This window comes from Nannospalax galili, unplaced genomic scaffold, assembly GCF_000622305.1.
Source record: "Nannospalax galili isolate Female #2095 unplaced genomic scaffold, S.galili_v1.0 scaffold734, whole genome shotgun sequence".
Lineage (NCBI taxonomy): Eukaryota > Metazoa > Chordata > Mammalia > Rodentia > Spalacidae > Nannospalax > Nannospalax galili.
In genome coordinates this window covers 4,332,940-4,352,764 of record NW_008337073.1, presented here as the reverse complement: position 1 = coordinate 4,352,764, position 19,825 = coordinate 4,332,940, and the positions used below count along the sequence as shown (strand labels likewise).

Below are 19,825 nucleotides of genomic sequence, written 5' to 3'. Positions count from 1 at the left end.
AAAAAAAAAAACTAGTGAGGATGTGGAGAGAGAGAAGCTCAAACACTATATTACTGCCATCAGAGAAATCAGTAGAGAATTCCTCAAAAAATTAAAGACAGAGCTATATATGATTCAGATATTCTAGTAAGAGTATACGCAAAGGAAATAGAATCAGCATATCAAAGAGATGCTTGTACTCTCACGTTTGCTGCAGTGAGACAAGATACAGAATCAATGAAGATTATCTATTGATAGAAGAATGTAAAATGTGGCATACACGTACAGAATAATATTATTAAAAACTGCACAGACCCTAATTTAAAATACCTCATTTTAAATACTTTAGTTTCTAGCTACCATCTTTAATCATTTTGCTGGTGCAGTCTTGCCTCTCCTGTAGGCACTCTACCACTGAGCTACACCCTTATCCTGGCAATTTCTTCTCTTTTCCTCTTCTTTGTGTGCATGCATGCCCGTGCAGGTGTGTGCACCAATGTAGCAGTATTATGAAGGCCAGGTGACTTCCTTTATTAGTCTGCACCTTATTTTTTGAGGCAGGTCTCAATGAACCCAGAGCTCAATGATTGGCTAGACTGACTGGCCAGCAAGTCCCTGGGATGCTTTTGTCTCCCCCATTCCAATGCTGGGATTACAGGTGCTCACTTTTTATGTGGGTACTGGGGATTTGAACTTAGGCCCTCATGCTTGCACAAGAAGTACTTTGCCCACTGAGCCATCTTCTCAGCCCCTGACAATTCCTGTGAGATAATAGTGAAGTCTGCCACATCAATTGACTCTTCCACAAGGGATTTCTCTGTAGTATGTGATACTGTTTGATAGCATTTCAGCCAACAGAATTTCCTGGAGTCATTTCTCTGAAACCACGCTATTGTTTTATTACTAAGTTGATGCAATATCCTAAATCCTTGCTATCATCATCATAATATTCACAGCATCTTGACCAGGTAACTCTATCTCAAAAGACTAGTTTCTTTGCTAATCCATAATAAAGCAACTTCTTATCCAATAACATTTTACCACAAAATCCCATCAGTCATATCTCAGGTTTTACTTCTAATTCTAGTGCTTGTTAACTCTACCACATCTTTAGTTTCTATTTCCTCTGATGTTCTGAACCTATCAAAGTCATTCATGAGGGCAGGAATCAACTTCTTCCAAACTCTTTTATGCTGACTACTTTTACATCATTCCATGGATCATTAATGTTCTTAGTGGTATCTAGAATAGTGAATCCTTTCCAAGTTTTCAATTAACTTTGCCCACATAATCAGTTATAACTACTATATGTATTTCTTAAATAATCTTGAAATCAAAATTACTTCTTGATCCAAGGGTTACAAAAAGGATGTGTGTTAGCAGGCATATAAGCATGAATTTTGTTGCCCATTTCCATCAGAACTCTCAATAAGTGCACTGTCAGCGAGCAGTAATACTGGGAAGGATTTTTACTTTTTTTATTCTGAGCACTAGGTCTCAACAGTGGGCTTAAACTTCAGTAAATCCTGTTGTAAACACATGCTGCCATCTAGGCTGTGCCATCCTATTTACAGACCCCAGGTAGAACAGCTTTTAGCACAATTTTCCAGGGTCTAGGCTTTTGGAACAGTAAACAGCAATACTTTAACCTGAAGCCATCAGCTGCCTAAGTCTTGAAGAGTCAGTCACAATTTGAACCTTGAGACCAGGCACTGACTTCCTGCTCTAGCTATGAAACTCTATGGCATCTTCTTCCAATAGAAGGCTGTTTAGTCTACACTGGAACGCTGCCATTTGGCAGAGCCACCATCATCATTTACGTCTTTCTTTTTCTTTTTTTTTTTTGTCTTTGAGACAGGGCCTCCCTGTAGCCCCAGCTGGCCTGGCACTCACGATGCAGACAATGCTGGCCTTGAACTGATAGAGATCTGTCTGCCTCTACCTCCTGAGTGCTGGGATCAAAGGTGTGCACAACAACACCCAACCCCAATTACATCTTTCATAGCAAAAAGATATAATCACACATTTCATGCAGGTGTTATGGCTCTTTAATTTCCCTCAGACTGAACTAGATCCTCAGTTTTTCTTTGATTTTCATGACCCTGACAGGTCATCAAGATTGGTCGCATACCCTGAGCCATTTCACCAGTCCCGCCGAGACAGAGAAACTAAAGGATGAAATGGAAACAGCATCAGAAAACGAGAAAATACTCTAAAAATGATGGGCCCATTTCAAAAGGATCCAAATGGGTTCCCACTAGTCAAATTGAGCCCAATTTGAGCAATAAAAGAAATTGATTATAGAAACATTATATTCCATTGATTAAAACAGGAGTTGACACCAACCAATATAAAAAAATTAAAAATATGAATGAGATATGTAACCTCAACATATTTCCTCACAAAATGCTAATTAATTACAAAAAGAAAATGAGTAACTTTAGAATGGAGAAACCGACAGACATCTTAATGAAATGATAGAAGTCTTAATCAACAATGGGAGAAATCCAAATTAAATGTCACTTAAAGGAATGCAACAAGAAAAACGTAGCATTGTTTCTGTGACTGTCCTGTCAAAGATGGATAGTCTGAACCTATTTGTGAGGAATATTCAACAAACCCTGCTGTGGTTCATTTTACAATAACGCTCATGTTTGCTCCTCTTGTTGCATTGACAGACTATTTGTTTACTGACTGAACCTACTTGTGAGGAATATTCAACAAACCCTGCTGTGGTTCATTTTACAATAACTCTCATGTTTGCTCCTCTTGCTGCGTTGACAGACTATTTTTTATTGACTGATTGATTGATTGATTGACTGATTGATTGAGTCACTGATCCATTTATTTAGTGTTAATGTGGATTGAACATAGGGCCTTACATATACTAGGACAGAGTTCTTTTACCAAGCTATTTCTCCAGCCTGCTAGCAAAGACACTTCTAATTAAATCTTGGGAACTTCCAGAAGAGATCTTTGAGACAAAGTCTTGCTCTTGATCTAACCTTTTCTCTCTACATTTTAATTATCTGAGGTATTTTGTTATGATGACAGAAAACTAATATATCAATATATAATTCTTCAATATTAACTGTCTCAAGCTCATTTCCTATTTCATGTAAAACTTAAATCAATTTGCATATTTTGCTCCTATTGACCTGTCCTTTGTCAACTGAGTTCTCAGATCCAGCCAAAAACCCATAAAAGGACAGGGGCAAAATTTTGCTTCCCTTACATGATATAACATTACATCACTGTTAATTTCTTGATATTGATGGTTTAATTGTGGTTAAACAGGAGACTATCCTATTAGTAGGAATTATACTCTGAAGTACTGAGGGGCAGGAGCTGGAGAGATGACTAGCGGTTAAGAGCCCTGATTGCTCTTGCAAAGGACCTAAGTTTGGTACTCAGCACCCACATGGCTGCTAACAACCACTCATAACTCCAGTTTCAGGTGATGCAACACCCTCTTCTGACCTCCACAGGCACTGCATGATATGGGTGCACTTACATATATGCAGGTAATACACATAGAATAAAAATAATAAATAAAATACTTTAAAGCATTGAGGAGCAATAGGGCAGCATGTGGGCATGTGGGCATTATAGTTTGAAATGATTCAAACACTGGTGATAGATCTGAGAAGCTGAGATTGTTTCTTAAAAAAACTTTTTTAAGAAATTGTAAATCAGATCACTTCCTGCCAGTGACTTCCAAAAAATTTTAGACAAAAAGCGAAGGTATTAATCATGGTTTACAATATCTACCTGTTTGGGACACAGTTATTTCTCCTTCCTCATTTCTTAACTTCCCCTCACCCATTATCCACCAGCCAAAGTGGCCACACTACTGTTCTTTTAACATATCAAGCAATACACCTCAAACACCAAGGCCTAAGCATCCACAGAAGAGTTCTACCTGGAATTACTTTTGGGCTGTTTTTGAGACAAGGTCTCCCTGTAGCCCCAGTTGGCCTGGAACTTACTATGTATCCCAGGCTGGCCTTGATCTCACAGACATTCATAAGCCTGCCTCTACCTCCCAAGTGCTGGGACTGAAGGTATGAGCACCACGCCCAGCTACTGCCTGGAATTCTTTTTCTCCCTCTTCTAGGTCTTTCCTAAAATGTCACTTCCTTAGGGAAGATTTCCATAATCCTTGTATTAAAATAACCTCTTAAACAGGGCATGGTGGTGCATGCCTATAATCCTAGAATTCAGGAGGCTAAGGCAGGATCATAAGCTCAAGGCCAGCTTGGGCTATATAGTAAGACCCTGCCTCAAAAAAAAAAAGAAAAAAACAAAAACAAAAAAAAAACAAAACTAGCTTTCCCATGTTCTCCATCCCCTTAGGAATCCTAGTTTCATACTGAACAAGTTGTTTTTTTTCTTCCTTGCATCTGTTGTTACCACACATTATATATTATGTTTTCTGTCATGATATTCTCTGCTAAGAGAGCAAGTACTTGTCATATTCAGTGTTCTGTTTCCAGTGCCTACAATAGTTCTTAGCTGAATGAAAAAAGATGATTAGGTTGCTGTTGTTTATGCATACTCTATGTGTGTAACAACAACTAGCTCTCAAATGAATGGTAAACTAACTCACCCACCATCAGCTTTGTTTTGTTTTGGGAGGCAGGATCTCACTCTGCAATTCATAACATACCCCAGGTGGGCCTTAAACTCATGGTCATCCTCCAGCCTCAGTCTCGAATATGGAGATCACAGGCAGAAAACATCATGCCTAGCTCCCACCTCAAATGTATTCATGTATTAAAGGTAAGTTGTTATGCATACTCTATGTGTGTAACAACAACTAGCTCTCAAATGAATGGTAAATTAACTCACCCACCATCAGCTTTGTTTTGTTTTGGGGTATTAAAGGTAAGGCCTCACAAACTGAAAATTCCACAATAAGCCATATTTAGCACAGTGGGGTCTAAGAAATAAACACAGCTGGGCCTGTCCAACATCCTATAAAGATTCATCACAAGCACGCTTCCCATACAAAAAAAAAAAGCCATTAAAGATACTTAGCCCATAGGAAGCTCTTCTCCACACAGAGACTCAGCTTCCTTTCCTCTATCACCCTCAAGTATCTGCTAGAGCGATCTTATCTTCTACAGCTCTCAACTTTCTTTTCCCTGTGATCTTACATGTGATCATATATATAAAAGGACTTGCTTGGCTGATAGTACTTTTGTCTTGTCAGATTTAAATATACATATTTATTATTTTTAATGTGTATAAGTGCATTGCTTCCTTGTAGGTAGGTGCACCCATGTCATGCAATGCCTGCAGAAATCAGAAGAGGGTGTTGGATCCCCTGGAACTGGAGTTATGGACAGTTGTTAGCTGTCATGTGGATGCTGGGAATCGAGCCCAGGTCTTCTGCAAGAGTAGCCAGTGCTCTTAACAGCTGAACCACCACTCCAGTTCCCAGATTTTTAACTATAATTTCAAATGGGCTTCATTTCAGATAACTTAAACCAGTACCACTTTGTTCCCCCTTCCTCAAAATGCAGACCCTGAGCACCACAGTTAGTATCTGAAGAAGACAGACGTCAGTCTGAACAAGACAGGTCACATGCCTTCCATGTCTACTCAGAATCAACTCCACCCACAGAACAATCATCAAACAAAAGTTAGCCAGGCCTTCAGCTCCTAAAGCCTGAGTTCCAAGTTGAGACTATGGCTCAGAGAAGAGACTGGCAGCACTAGATTTAAGAGCACAGCTCCTCAGACTTTATAATAGAGTCACAGATTACTTCCCTTGAAAGCATCACACAAATCAATTTCCAAATGTACCACCTCTAAGTCACTGCTGCTTTTTCACTGACACTAAGAACCAGCAACCAGGGCTAGAGAAATGGCTCAGCGGTTAAGAACACTGGTTGTTCTTGCAGAAGACCAGGGTTCAAATCCCAGCACCCACATGGCAGGTAACAGCTGTCCATAACTACAGTCCTAGGGGATCCGACAGCCTCTTCTGACCTCCACGGGCATTGCACGACACAGGTGCACTTACCAACATGCAGGCAATACACGCATACACATAAAATAAAAATAAATATATAAATTTTTTTTTTAAGTTTAAAGAAAAAAGAACCAGTAACTTTCTGTACAGCATTAATGGTTTCAACTAGCCCAAGTACTAGCCCAAGTGAAAAACTGCCAATGGGTAAAAAGGCTTGTAAGTACATTTTCTTTAGTCAACAGCATTTTTGAAAAACTGTTTTGTCTAATCACGTAGCCTATTTAATTTAAATAAAATTCAAAAAATAAAAAGCTGAATGTGGTAATTCATGTCTGTAATCTTAGCACTCAGGAAGCTGAGACAAGAGGATCACTATGGGTTCCAGGCTAGCCTAGATTACAGTGTAAAACTCTGTTTCAAAAATTGTGTGTGTGTGTGTGTGTGTGTGTGTGTGTGTGTGTGTGTGTGTAAATTAATAAATGACTCATTTTCTTAGTTGCATTATTCACATTTTAAAGTGCTTGGGGTCAGGTACGCCTACTGTATTAGACAGCATGATACAGAACATTCCATCACTGTGAAAGTCTATTGGACACACTTAAATTGTCAAAAATGTTTAACATTTAAAAAATAAAAACTCTTACAAAATATAAATTTATATTTTCTTTAGAGAAATCATTACCTAGAAAGCCTGGGCAGGATTCTCACCTCACAGACTAGGAGAGCTAAACAAGGCTGCGGAGCTCCTGGTGGAGTCTGTGCTTTGAGCTCCTCCCTATGACTCTTCTCTGTCTCATATTCACATTCAATTTCTAATGTCTTATGTCTGGGCTTCAGAATTAAGAGACTACTACAAGACTGTGGTGGTTTGAATGTGAAATGTTCCCCACAGGCTCACGTATTTGAACAGCTGGTCCCCGTTTGGGGAGATCATGGAACCTTTTGGAGATGTAGACTTGCTAGCGAAAGTATGTCACTAGGAGCAGGCTTTGAGAGTATAGCCTCGCCCCACTTCCAGTTCGTTCTGTGTTTGCCATTGAAGGTGTTAGGCTACCTATTGCCATGCCCCCCACCTCACCACCATTATGGACTCTCCCTCTAGAATGGTAAATCAAAATAAACTCTTCCATAAACTGCTTTTAGTCATGGTGTTTTACCACAGCAACAAAAGTAATAAGGAGCAGGACATGGTGGTGCACTCCTTTGATCCCAGGACTCGGGAGGCAGAGGCAGGAAAAATCTCTGTGAGATTGAAGCTAGCCTGGTCTACAGAGCAAGTTCCAAGCTAGTTGAGGCTACAGGAAGACCTTGATTCACTAAAAAAAAAAAAAAAACAGAGATTATCCCAGTTTCTACTTAATAGAGCCCTAATCTATTTGATAACCAAGTTCAATTAAAATAAAATGCCATAGCCAGGCATGGTGGCACATGCCTGTAGCCCCAGCACTTGGGAGGCAGAGGCAGGTGGATCTCTGTGAGTTCAAGGCCAGCCTGGTCTACACAGTGAGTTCCAGGACAGCTGGGGCTACAGGGAGACCCTGTCTCAAAAAGACCAAAAATTAATTAATTAATTAATTAATTAATTAAAATGCCACAATCAACATTAATGAATTAATTATTAATTTTTATGGTTTTATTTATTTGTTGTGGCTTGTTTTGCAATACTGGAGAATGAACTCAGGGCCTCATGCATGCTGGACAAGTGCTCTGCCACTGAGCTGTAGCCCCAGCTCTCTTGCCCAAGCCAGCCTTAAATGTCTTATCTTTCTGCCTCAGCCCCTACGATTCCAGGCTTGCATCACCAGATCCAACTAAATTAATAATAATAAAAATTTTGTTAATAAAAAATTGTTAATAAAAATTTTGTTTTGTTTTGTTAATAAAAATTTCTAGACCAAATGGAGAGTTTGTGTATTATTTCAGGAACTGACAAGATAGATATAAGTACTTGTTCTCAAATATTTCATATAAATTTGGTTTATGAGAGCACTTAGAATTTCATTTTTGTTTTAAAACATGCATATTATGAAACCACAGACTTTTTAGAGGCTTAAGGAATTTTAAGACTGTTTTATAGATAAGGAAACGAAGCCCTAAGGAAGTTGAGGGGCATGCCCAAAGTCAAAGTTGTAGAGAAGATCAGAGTCAGAGTGCTTTGAGCCCTTCCCTTCACTCAGACAGGTGGTCTGTGGCGTACTGTTTTTCCTCCAGATTATCATAACACTATAGATTCCAGATATATAATACCATTTTAACATGCCTTCATGAAAACATAATCAATGCTTTTTCCTGTTGAAGCAGAGCAGAGTTTTCTAATGGTTTCAACCAATGAGCATCGAAGTGATACTGGATGATTTCCAAGATAAAGTAAAATCAGACAATATAGCTTCTGCTTGCTTTTTCTCAAAGCACTCACCTGAGGAAGTCTAGGCAACATGAAGGTGTTCCAATCCATAGCTTCAGCAATGCCTCCTCTAGCTGATGGTCAATATTAATGGCCAGCTGCTAAGTGAACAGTCTTTAGATGATTCTAGAATCCTAGCTGAGGTCCCAGATATCCCAGAGCAGAGACAAGCCATCTTATTTTGCCTTGTCTGAACTCTTGATTCACAAAAAACTATGAAAGATAGTAATTGTTTTAGTCTACTAAGCTGTAGGGTAACTTGTATAACCATTGTGAGACAGACTCATAACACCACTAAATGCCTTATAAATAACTAGTCAATAAAAACTGCATCATGAAATAAATATTGCCATCAAATGAAATAAGATGTTGACTTAGCTTACCATTCAGGAGGTACCATGCTTCCATCCACATCCCAGAATGTGTTTTTGCCATTCATTTCAGTGGTGTATATAACCCATCGGTGACGGCCTGAGGGGAAGATATGAGTGAAAATGAAAATCGTTTTCTAAAACCATAAACATATAACACCAAAAAGACAACCCCAACCCCCCTTTTTCTTTATTAAAAGATTTTTATGTATTCTGACACAACAGGAATGTTTGGGGAATAACAACACCCTGGGTACATTAATGAAGGCAAGCTCCAGGCTTTACCACACAAATCAGGGGGACTGAGCCTTGGGTGGGTTTCAAAACTTTTTCACAGTTGAGAATACTTGCTTCTCCCCAACATCCTAGCAGAAGAGAGCAGAGAGGGTGGGCAAATACAGTCCAGTCTGCTCAGGGCATTCACAGAAAAGAAAGTACTTCTTCAGAGACCAGAGCAGAAATGGAGTCATAACAACCCCATACATGAAGTCTAGATTTCTATATAAATTTTAAAAAATACCTCTGATCCTTTTGGACATTCATGAACTAGGCATAAAAGTGCACAATAAATAGCAATTGTGTCTACTCCTTCATTGTCCCATCTTTCAAGTTGGAAATGCTGAGTTCATCCCTCTAAAGGACCTTAAACCAATAAGTAAAAGGTAATCTCCATTTACTTCGGATTTTCCTAAGTAAACATATAATCAACAACTACTGACCAATGCTATTTAAAAGTGACCTGATATATTAAATGAAATAACTGATTATCAATCAAAATTTGCTTTTTCTTTAGAGAAATTAATTTTAAGAACTGATAACTAAGAAAGCTTGATGGTGATAGCACACTCCTATTTTCCCAGCACCTAGGGAACTGAGACAGAAGGAAAGATGAGTAAGAGATCAGCCTGGATGACAGAGAAGCCCTCTCCCAAAAAAAACCCAAAAGAACCCAGGGCAGTGAAATGGCTCAGTGGGCAAAAGGGCTTGCTGCCAAGCCTTGACTGGAGTTCAATCCCCAGAACACTCACAGTGGAAGGAGAGAACTGACACCCATAAGAGGGCGGGGGGAAGGAGGAGGAAGAGGAGGGGGAAGAGAAAGAGGAGGAGGAAGGGGAGAGGGAGGGGGGGGAAGGGAAAGGGGAGGGGGGGATGAGGCAGAGGCAAGGTCAATGAGTCAGGCAGCAGGTGCCCTTACCCACTGGGCCATCTTTGTTTATTTTTCTACTGAGTTCTGCATTCCGCTCAAAGTGCATTGTATAAGCTCCTTGTATGATATAGAAAATAAACTCAAATATACCCCAATCCAATTATTCATATTAAAAATACTGCAACTCACCAAAAAATTGCTTGTTGTCTTCATAGTATTTGTTTCCATATTTGTCTTCCCCCACTAATGTACCAACCTTTATGTCATTTGACCTGTAAATACCAAAAAAGAAGACATTTCAGAATGAATCAATGTTTCAAATGCATATTCTGCTAAAGTGAGAACAGCAACTGTTGCCGACCAAGTTCAAGAATGAGGAGACGCTGGGCATGGCCATTGGTTGTACACGTCTGGCCATCACCTGGCCACTCTTACCTCTCAATGCTGAAGAATCTACTTTCAGAATAAGAGTTCTGAGATCTCATGTTGCCCCCAGTGTCATGTAGACAAGATGGGAATGATAAACTGGCCCAAATGATGTGCTTAAATTACACTAAATATAAACACAATATCTTTACCTCAAAGGGATATTTATCTACTATCCTTGCACCCAGACACTAGAGTTAGCAAAACCTTCAGGAAGTCAGGAAGCCAAAGTACTTATCTCCGTAAATCAAATGTCTCGTGTCCCGTCCCGTCCACACACACCCCGCCCCCGCCTTCACTCGGGTCTCGGACCGGTTTTCCACAGCGGCTGCTGCTGGTCGGGATGTCGGTCACTAGTACAGGGAATTACGACCACCTTCTTCAACGTTTTACTGTGCAGAGGGAACTAAAGGGCGCGGGAAACTTTCCCAAGGTCAAGTGGATGTCTGGTGATGTTCATTACTGTCTGGGGCCCGGGGCAGGATGCAGCCCATTCGCCCCAGCCTCTGTGTAGAGACTGCGCCGGGAGGGTCCGGAGGACAACCGGGCCAGAGACTCCGGTCTGGGGACTGCAAGGATTGGGCAGGTTGTCCTTGACAAGAATTGTGCCTCCAAGGTGATCTAACCCGGACCCCTTTCCAAGGAACCGGTCAGCGCAATTCCAGCCCCAGAGATCCAGAGCCTAGTTCTGGCCGCCTACCTGAAGAAAACCCGTAACAAGCCACCCAGTCCGCCGTGGCCGGTGACCTGCTTCAGCCCGCGCCCCAAGACCTGCACCAACTCCATTTTCTCCTGCAGGCCCCGCCTGCCCGGTGCGCTGTTCAAAACCCGCCGGGCGGAAGCAGTTCCTCAGCTGCAAGGATCCGCCTGCGAAAGGTTCCCCAAAAGTGGCCTATGTAGAAGTCATTGCGGTGCCCAGAGCTGGAACTGGCCTGGGAAATTGAGTTCTGACTTCCACAGAAGGCAGGATTGGTTTCCCTCTAAAGGCAAAGTAAATTTTTAATGGTTTCATAGGCTGTATCCAGAGGCTACTTGTGGTGAACAGTTCACCTAAACAAAGCTCCCGAATGAGAGTTTCTCCTTTAGAACTTCCGTTTCTTCCTCCCGAAATGATGAAAACCATTCCAAAATTCGATATAGCACCATATTTTAGAAACAAGATACCATGAAGAAATGCATAATTGGTCTCATATTGGTATTGTACATTAGATATTCAGCACATATTACTTTTACTACGTTGGTGGTGTGTTGGTATTGGAATGATGAGGAATAATAGAAAAGTACCAGCTGAAGTATATCTCAAGGATTTACTATTTTAGTTGCCAGGTTAAAATTCAAAACCTAATCGTTTCACGGAGACTGAAAGAACAATACATAGACCCAATCACAGAGTTGGTTCTCTGAAAAAAGGGGGGGGGTATGTTTTAACAGATTTCAATGAAACCTAGAGGATCATTAGAATGAATACCCCAAAAACAAATGAAGAAAAATGATAGAAAATAGAGAAATGGATAAATTCCTACACATACAACCTACCAAAATGAAGTCAAGAGAATGTGAACAGTTTAAGCAGCAGATCAATAACAAGCACTAATACTGAGGCAGTAATACAAACTCTCTTAGCAAAGAAAAGCCTGAACCAGATGAATTCACTGCTAAATTCTACCAAACTTTTAGAAAAGAGCTAACACCAAGGCTCCTCAAATTGTTCTATAAAATAAAAGCAAAGGAGCATGACCAAACTAATTCTATGAAGTCAGTGTTAGGCCAACACCAAAACTGAGGAAAAACACAACAACAACAAAACTTTATAATAAAAATTCTCAACATAACTCTTGCAAGCTGAATTCAAGAGCACATTTAAGAAAACTATACACCATGACCAAGTTGGGGATGCAAGTATGGTGCAATGTTATGCAAATCAATAAATGTATTACAACACACAAATAGTCTTAAGGACAGAAATCACAATATATCACTAGAGACGCAAAAAGGCCTTTGGTAAAGTTAAATATCTTTTCATGATAAAAGTCCTGAAAAAGCTTGTAATGGAAAGAATCTGTCTCAACATAACAAATGCTATATAAGACAAACCTGTAGCAAACATACTAAATGTGGAAAAATGGGAAGCATTTCCCTTAAAATAAGGAATGAGACAAAGTTGCCCATCTACTCTGCTCTTATCCAATATGACGCTCAAAGTCTTAGCTAGAGCAACAAACAAGAAAAAGAAACAAAAGGGATATAAATAAGAAAGAAAGAAGCCAAACTATCCCTATTTGCAGATGAAGTGCTCTTATTCTTTTTAAAATATTTCTAAAATTATTTTATCTGTATGAGTGTATTACCTGCATGTATGTAAGGGCACCCGTGTTGTGCAATGCCCGCAGAGAAGAGAGGGTCAGATCCTCTGAAACTGGAGTTATGGACTGTTCTTAGCCGCCATGTGGGTGCTGAGAACTAAACCCAGGTCCTCCGCAAGAGCAGTCAGTGTTCTTAACCACTGAGCTGTCTCTCCAGTCCTGTGAGCCTGTTCCTTTAAAAGGTCCTAAAGAAAGCCAGGTGTGATGGTGTATGCCTTTAATCCCAGCACTTGGGAAGCAGAGCAAGTGGATCTCTGTGCCTGATCTATATCACAAGTTCCAGGCCAGCCGGGGCTGCATAGTGAGACCCTGTTTAAAAAAAACAAAACAAAACAAAAAAACAAACTAAAAATCCCAAAAGAAATTCTTAGATCTGAGACACACTTTCAGTAAAAAAGGTAGAACAGAATACAAAATTAAAATATGTAAATACAAAAAAAGTACTAGGTTTTCTTTAAGCCAATAACAAACTGAGAAAGAAGTCCAGAGAAATATTCCATCATAATAACCTTTAAAAATACCCAACAATAGCCAGGCATGGTGGCGCATGCCTTTAATGCCAGCACTAAGGAAGTAGAGGCAGGAGGATCTTTCTGAGACCCAGGCCAACATGGTTTACACATCAAGTTCCAGGCCAACTGAGGCTACAGGGAGACCGTATCTCAACAAACAAACAACCCAGAAATACACCTAAATCAAGGAGGTGAAAAACATCTACAATGAAAATTTAAGAAACTGAACAAAGGAGACATTGAAGACCTTAAAGACAAGAAGACATTGAAAATGATACTAGATGATGGAAAGATATTCATGATCATAGAGCACAGAATAGCTTAAATGATTTCATTCCTTCATTTATTAACCACAGATGCCATTCCTTCAACTACTTGGTTCCTGAGATACATATAGTCCATATACAAAGGCAGGATAAATGCTTTGTTCTCGCCCTTAAGTTTGAAAATAACCATTTGGCTTCCTAGTAGGGTGTGTGTGTTTGTGTGTGTGAGGCGGGGGTGGGGGGAGAGAGAGAGAGAGAGAGAGAGAGAGAGAGAGAGAGAGAGAGCATAAAACATAAAATTTATCACCTTAAATTTCTTTATGGTGTTGAAGATTGAATCTAGATCACCAGGCAGTCTAAACAAGTGTCTGACACTGAGCTATGACCCTCCAATACTCATTTTAAGCACACAACAGTGTTAATTACATGCACAGTGTTGCATATAACAGAACTCTAGAATTTAATAATCTTACATAATTGAAGCTTGACACACACAATTTCTTTCTTCCCCTCCCCCATTTGCTCCTGGAAACTGCCATTCTCCTTTTTTATTGTAACAGTTTGGTGACTTTAAAGATCTAAGTGAAATTGTGCAGTATTTGCCTTTTTTTTTTTTTCAAAAAATAGAGACATACATAGGTGTCAAGGATCCAAGTGCAACCGACTATGACTAGTAATAATCAGGTACATACAGATTAGAGATTCACACACCAACATCTCAGTGTTATTAGCAAAAACAATGAGTCTTTCTGTAAGAAACAGTATATTTTAAAATGAAATGGAGATCTTTTTTAAAAGTTAAAAACTCATTCAATTTTCTGTCTTACAGGGCTTATACTGAGTTCAATATTGTATAAATGTATTAACTCAACTGTGAACCTAGAAACTTCCACCCACCTGTGAAAGAGATGCACTCTTGCTCTGGAGTATGTTACTGAATATGTTAAATCTGTAGTGAAATGCTTCTTCTAATCAAGTAGTTTCAATATTATATAACTGTATTAATTCAACTGTGAACCTAAAATTTTTATAGCCACTTTTGAAAGAGATGTATGTTTGCTCTGGAAACATTGAGTATGTTAAAGCTATAATGAAATGCTTCTTCTAAAAAAATTAAAAAATATATATATATGTGAGTTTAATTCTTAGTTTTTCAAGCTCAACAGGGATCTGGTTGTACATATTTAAATGCTATCAAGGAACAAAAGAAATGATAGAAATATTTGCATCACACCTGAAAAAAGCAAAATGAAGCAAATCAGAGTATTTGTAAAATGTACTCATTCACTCATTTTTTTGGTGAATTTTTTTAAAATAAATAATTTATGGAGAATTTCATACATGCATATAAGGTGTTTCGATACAAATCCATACCCACTCCCTCCCCTCCAATTCCTCCCATATCTTCCCATCACTTTTTTCTGATAACTTCATGTACTCTTTCTCCTTCTTTGATTTATTTTTTCTTTTTTTTTTAGAATTTTTTAAAGGTATTTTATTTATTATGTTTATTTTGTGTGTATGTGTGTATTGCCTGCATGTAGGTAAGTGCACCCATGTTGTGTAATGCCTCGGAGGTCAGAAGAGGGCTTCGGATTCCCCTGGAACTGGAGTTAAGGACTGTTTGTAGCCACCATGTGGGTGCTGGGAATCGAACCCGGGTCCTCTGCAGGAGCAGTCAGTGCTCTTAAATTCTGAGCCATCTCTCCAGCCCCCTATTTATTTTTTTCTAATGGGGCTTTTGGCTACTCTAACATTCCCCCCCTCTGAAGAGGTAACCCTAAAAATCTTTTAAGGATTAAATAAAAGCTCAAAAATATTTTTGACATTTTTGGCCTTTGGAATGGATTATGTTGCTAAGAGGCCCAAGGACATTGTGAGTTTTAGCCAAGAAACTGGCTACTTTTGGGGGGTCTTTTTACACTAACTGCCTAGCCAATTCCTACCTCCTATTCTTATCACACCATCCTCTGAAGGGGTAACCCAAATTGCCAATAGGGAATCCGGGATGCAGACTGCTCTGGCTTCTTCCATGTTGAACAGGAACACAGGATGAGGCCATTGGAATACCCCTTCAGTGGGTCTATCTAAAAGACTCCCAAATTGCATAACTCTTATCTCTAAGGAGAAAACAAAGTCTTTGAATCATGAATAGGAGATGTGAAGGAGAAGCAAAGAGTAATTAGCATTACAAGTTCTAGACAGGGAGCTAAAACAAAAAGTCAGAACAGGCCAATTTTCAAATGTTCATATGAGAGTCCATTGGAGTTTCTTGACAAGGGCTTCCAAAAGCATCCCTCTATTGGGTTCCTCCTCATTTTTCTTTTGTCTTCCAAGGCTGGACTCTAGAGTGATGGATCCAGGATTTGCTTTCAAGTATTTTGATAGCTGTTGGAGTGGTTAGAATCAGTGTCAGTTCCCTCGCAAAGGCTTCACCACGTGGAGGCAGGGTCTGGGGACTCTCAGCCAGTCCCTGAGTTCTCAGGTCCTCTGCCCAATGGAGACCCAAGGGAGGCCTGAGGGAGGCCAGAACTAGGCACTCTCTGGAGGTCTGGTGAGAGCCCAGTATTTGCCTTTATGTTTTGGATTTTTATTTCTTTTTATTGTGTGTGAGAAAGTCAATGTGTGCTTGCATGTGTAGGGGCCAGAATACAAATTTGAGTATTGTTTTTAGGCACCTTCCACTTTTTTTTTTCCAGGAAGTGTCTCTCATTGGTCTGCAGCTTGTCAAATAGACCAAGCTAGCTGGACAGCAATTCCAATGGATCCATCAGTTTCCACCTCCCCAGCACTGATGCTACAGGCATGTGCCACTGTGCCCAAGATTTCTTACATGGGTCTGTATGTAATCTAACTCTGGTCCTCATGTTTGCAAGGCAAATACTTTACTGACCGAGCTATCTCTCTAGCTCCTATTTATTTATTTTTCAACATACATTTTTTAATTCAATGACAATATCATCATCAGGATATTTTTGCAACACATTACAATTTACCACTGTGAGTTCCTTCTTTTAATTGATGTCTATTTAAAAATTTTTATTACATTATACAGGGTTATGTAAGACCATAAGTATATGACATAACAAGTATATTTCCCTCCATATCCATTGCCTCCCTTCCTCCTCCCATTAGTCCCTTTGTTTCTCAGATAATTTCACTTCTACTTTCATGTTATCTGTACAAATCTGATCTCATGTATCCGTAATGTCTAGGATCCACTAATGAAAGAAACCATGAAGTATTTGTCTTAAAGACTGGCTTAATTTATTTTATGATTATCTCCAATTGCATCTATTTTCTTGCAAAGGACATAACTTCATTCTTAGAAAAAATTGCCTGTTTAAATTTTTTTACTTTTATTTTTATTTTATGTGTTTGCATGTATTGCCTGTGTGTAGGTAAGTGCACACATGTCGTGCAATGCCCGTGGAGGACAGAAGGGGCTATCAGATCCCCTGGAACTGGAGTTACTGACAGTTGTTAGCTGCCATGTAGATGCTGGGATTCAAACCCAGATCTTCTGCAAGAACAGCCAGTGTTCTTAACCGCTGAGTAGTCTCTCCAGCCCCCCCCAAATTGCCTTTTTATAACTGGCTTATTTCACTTAATACAACATCAACAATATTCACATTACAGTATGTGATCATCTTTTCTACATGTGCTGGATAGTTTTAGTGCTGGATAGCTTTAGTGTCAACTTGACACACCTGGATTGAGGGAGCCTCAACTGGGGAATTTCCTCTAGTGGACTGGCCTGTGGCCATGTCTGTGGGGTATCGTCTGTGGAGTGATGTGGGAGAGCCCAGCCCACTGTAGGTGGTGCCACCCCTGGGCAGGTGGGCCTGTGTTGCATAAGAAAGCAGGCTGAGCAGGGGCCAGGGAACAAGCCAGTAAGCAGTGTTCCTCCATGGCCTGTGCTCCAGCTCCTGCCTCTAGGTTCCTGCCTTGAGTTGCTACCCTGGGCTCCCTGATGAACTGTGACCCGGGAGATATAAGATAAATAAACCCTTTCCTCCCCAAGTTGGTAGTGGTCAGCGTGTTTTGTCACAGCAATGAAGAAACAAACTAGGACACTATATGTGTTTCTGTGTGTGGGTATTGTGTGTGTATATGTACATATAAATGTGCAGTATACATGCCAGTGCATTTGTGCATGTGTGAAGGCAAGAGGTCAATGTTGAATATCTTCCTCTATCAACCTCCACCTTCTATTTTGGGACAGTGTCTCTCACTGAATCCAGAACTTGCTGGGTTTTGTTTTTTTTTTTTTTTTCTAGACTGGCTGGCAGTGATCTTGATCTACTTGTCTCCATCTGAAGCCCTTACCCCAGCCCTGGGGTTACAGATAAACACTGACATACTCAGCTTTTATGTGTGTTCTGGAACTCCAAACTCAGGTCATCAAGCTTGAACAGCAAGCACCTTACTACTGAGCCATCTTCCAAGTTCCCCATGGTCATCATTTAAAAGGTTGAACAATAAATAATATTTTCTTTCATGTATGTATCACCTTTTCTCTGTCCACTCATTTGTTCATAGTAAATTGGATTGCTTTCATCTCTTGGCTATTGTGAAAAATGCTTCAATGAACATGGTTGTGTCTGAGGTCCTGTTTCCTATTCATTTGGATATATATCCAGAAGTATAATATGACAACTTTATTTGAAGGTCATCACATGTCTTCTCACAGTGGTTGCACCATTTTATTGTCCCATTGACAATGCCTAGGATTCCAATTCTTTCACATTCTCACCAACACTTATTTTCTGAATTTCTGCTCATTTCTTGAAAAACATTACTTGCAATTATTTATTTAGTGTGTGTGCACATATGCACATGCACATATACATACAAGTATGCTGTGGAGTACATGTGGAGGTCAGAGGACAACTTCTGGGAATCAGTTCTCCCCTTCCATCATACAGGTTCTGTGATCAAACTCAGGTCATCAGGCTTGGTGGCAAGCACCTCCACTTGCCGAGCCATCTCCCCAGCTGGCCCCTCATTTGTGGTTTTTGTTTATTTTATTTTGGTTGGTTGGTTTTGAGACAGGAACTCCCTTATGTAACTTGGGATGGCCTGGAACTCACTATGTAGACTAAGCTGGCCTTAAACTCACAGACATTTGCCTGCCTTTGCCTCCAGAATGCTGAGATTAAAGGCATATGCCATCATGCCCAGTTCATTTGTTTTTAAGTAGTGACCATCCTAAGGGATGTGAGGTATTATCTCAGCGTGGTCTTGATTTGCACTTATCTGATGATCAATGACCTTGAACTTCCTGTGTATGCTTGCTGTGCACTTGTGTATCTTCCTGGAGAAATGTCTGGTCATCTTTTAACTACATAAAGATATGTTTAAGAGCTAGAGAGATGGCTCAGTGGTTAAGAGCATTGGCTGTTCATCCAGAGGACCAGGGTTCATTTCCCAGCACCTACATGGTGGCTAGCAACTGCCCGTAACTCCAGTTCCAGGGGACATGAGGCCCTCTTCTGGATGGTATTGCATAAGAAAATACTACTTACATACACGCAAGGCAAAATACTCATACACAGAGGATCAAAATAAATATTAAAAATAAAAATAAATAAAACATGCTTGTGTGTATGCAAGTGTCTGTGTGCAGGTATGTGTACATGAGTACAGATGTCCATCATGGCTGGAAGGAGGGATCACATCCCATGGAGATGGAGTTAAAGGTGGTTGTGAGCCACCCAACATGAATGCTGGGAATCAAACTTGGGTCTTCTGCAAGAGTAGTATGAGCTTTTTTTTTATTAAAAAAAATTTTTTTGGTCTTTTTTAAGACAGGGTCTCCCTGTAGCCCCACCTGTCCTGGAGCTCACTATGTAGACCAGGCTAGCCTTGAACTCACAGAAATCCGCCTGCCTCTGCCTCCCAAGTGCTGGGACTACAGGTGTGAGCCACCACACCCAGCTTATTAAAATATTTTATTTATTACTTTTATTTTATGTGTATGCGTGTATTGTTTGCATGTAGGTAAGTGCACCCGTGTGATGCAATGCCCACGAAGGACAGAAGAGGCTATCAGATCCCCTGCAATTGGAGTTACGGACAGTTGTTAGCTGCCATGTGGGTGCTGGGTTTGGAATCTGAGTCTTCTGCAAGAAGAGTCAGTGTCCTTAACCACTAAACCATCTATCTCTCTAGTCCCAAGAGTAGTATGAGCTTTTAATTGAGCTTTTATTTTGAGTTGAGGTGTCTTTATGTATTTCTGATATTAACTATACACAAAAGATCAAATGTTTCTCATTCCACAATTATCTTTTCATTCTGTTGTATTCTTTGCTGTGCAGAAGTTGAAGTTCAGTGTAGTCCTTTTTGCCTATTTTCCCTTTGTTGCTTGTGATTTC

General features: G+C 40.0%; 1 protein-coding gene across 1 annotated transcript in view; it reads right to left on the bottom strand.

Annotated features, from left to right (window-relative positions):
* Ndufa12 (NADH:ubiquinone oxidoreductase subunit A12) overlaps window positions 1–11,134 on the bottom strand; it is a 39,275-nt gene extending 28,141 nt beyond the window's left edge. Inside the window, exons 1-3 of the mRNA XM_008832080.2 lie at window positions 11,008–11,134; window positions 10,071–10,153; window positions 8,747–8,834 (exon numbers count right to left, since the gene is read on the bottom strand). Coding sequence (XP_008830302.1) covers window positions 8,747–8,834; window positions 10,071–10,153; window positions 11,008–11,093 — 257 coding nt within the window. The 5' untranslated portion in view covers window positions 11,094–11,134. The remainder of the gene's footprint in view (window positions 1–8,746; window positions 8,835–10,070; window positions 10,154–11,007) is intronic.
* Window positions 11,135–19,825: the final 8,691 nt, after the last annotated feature.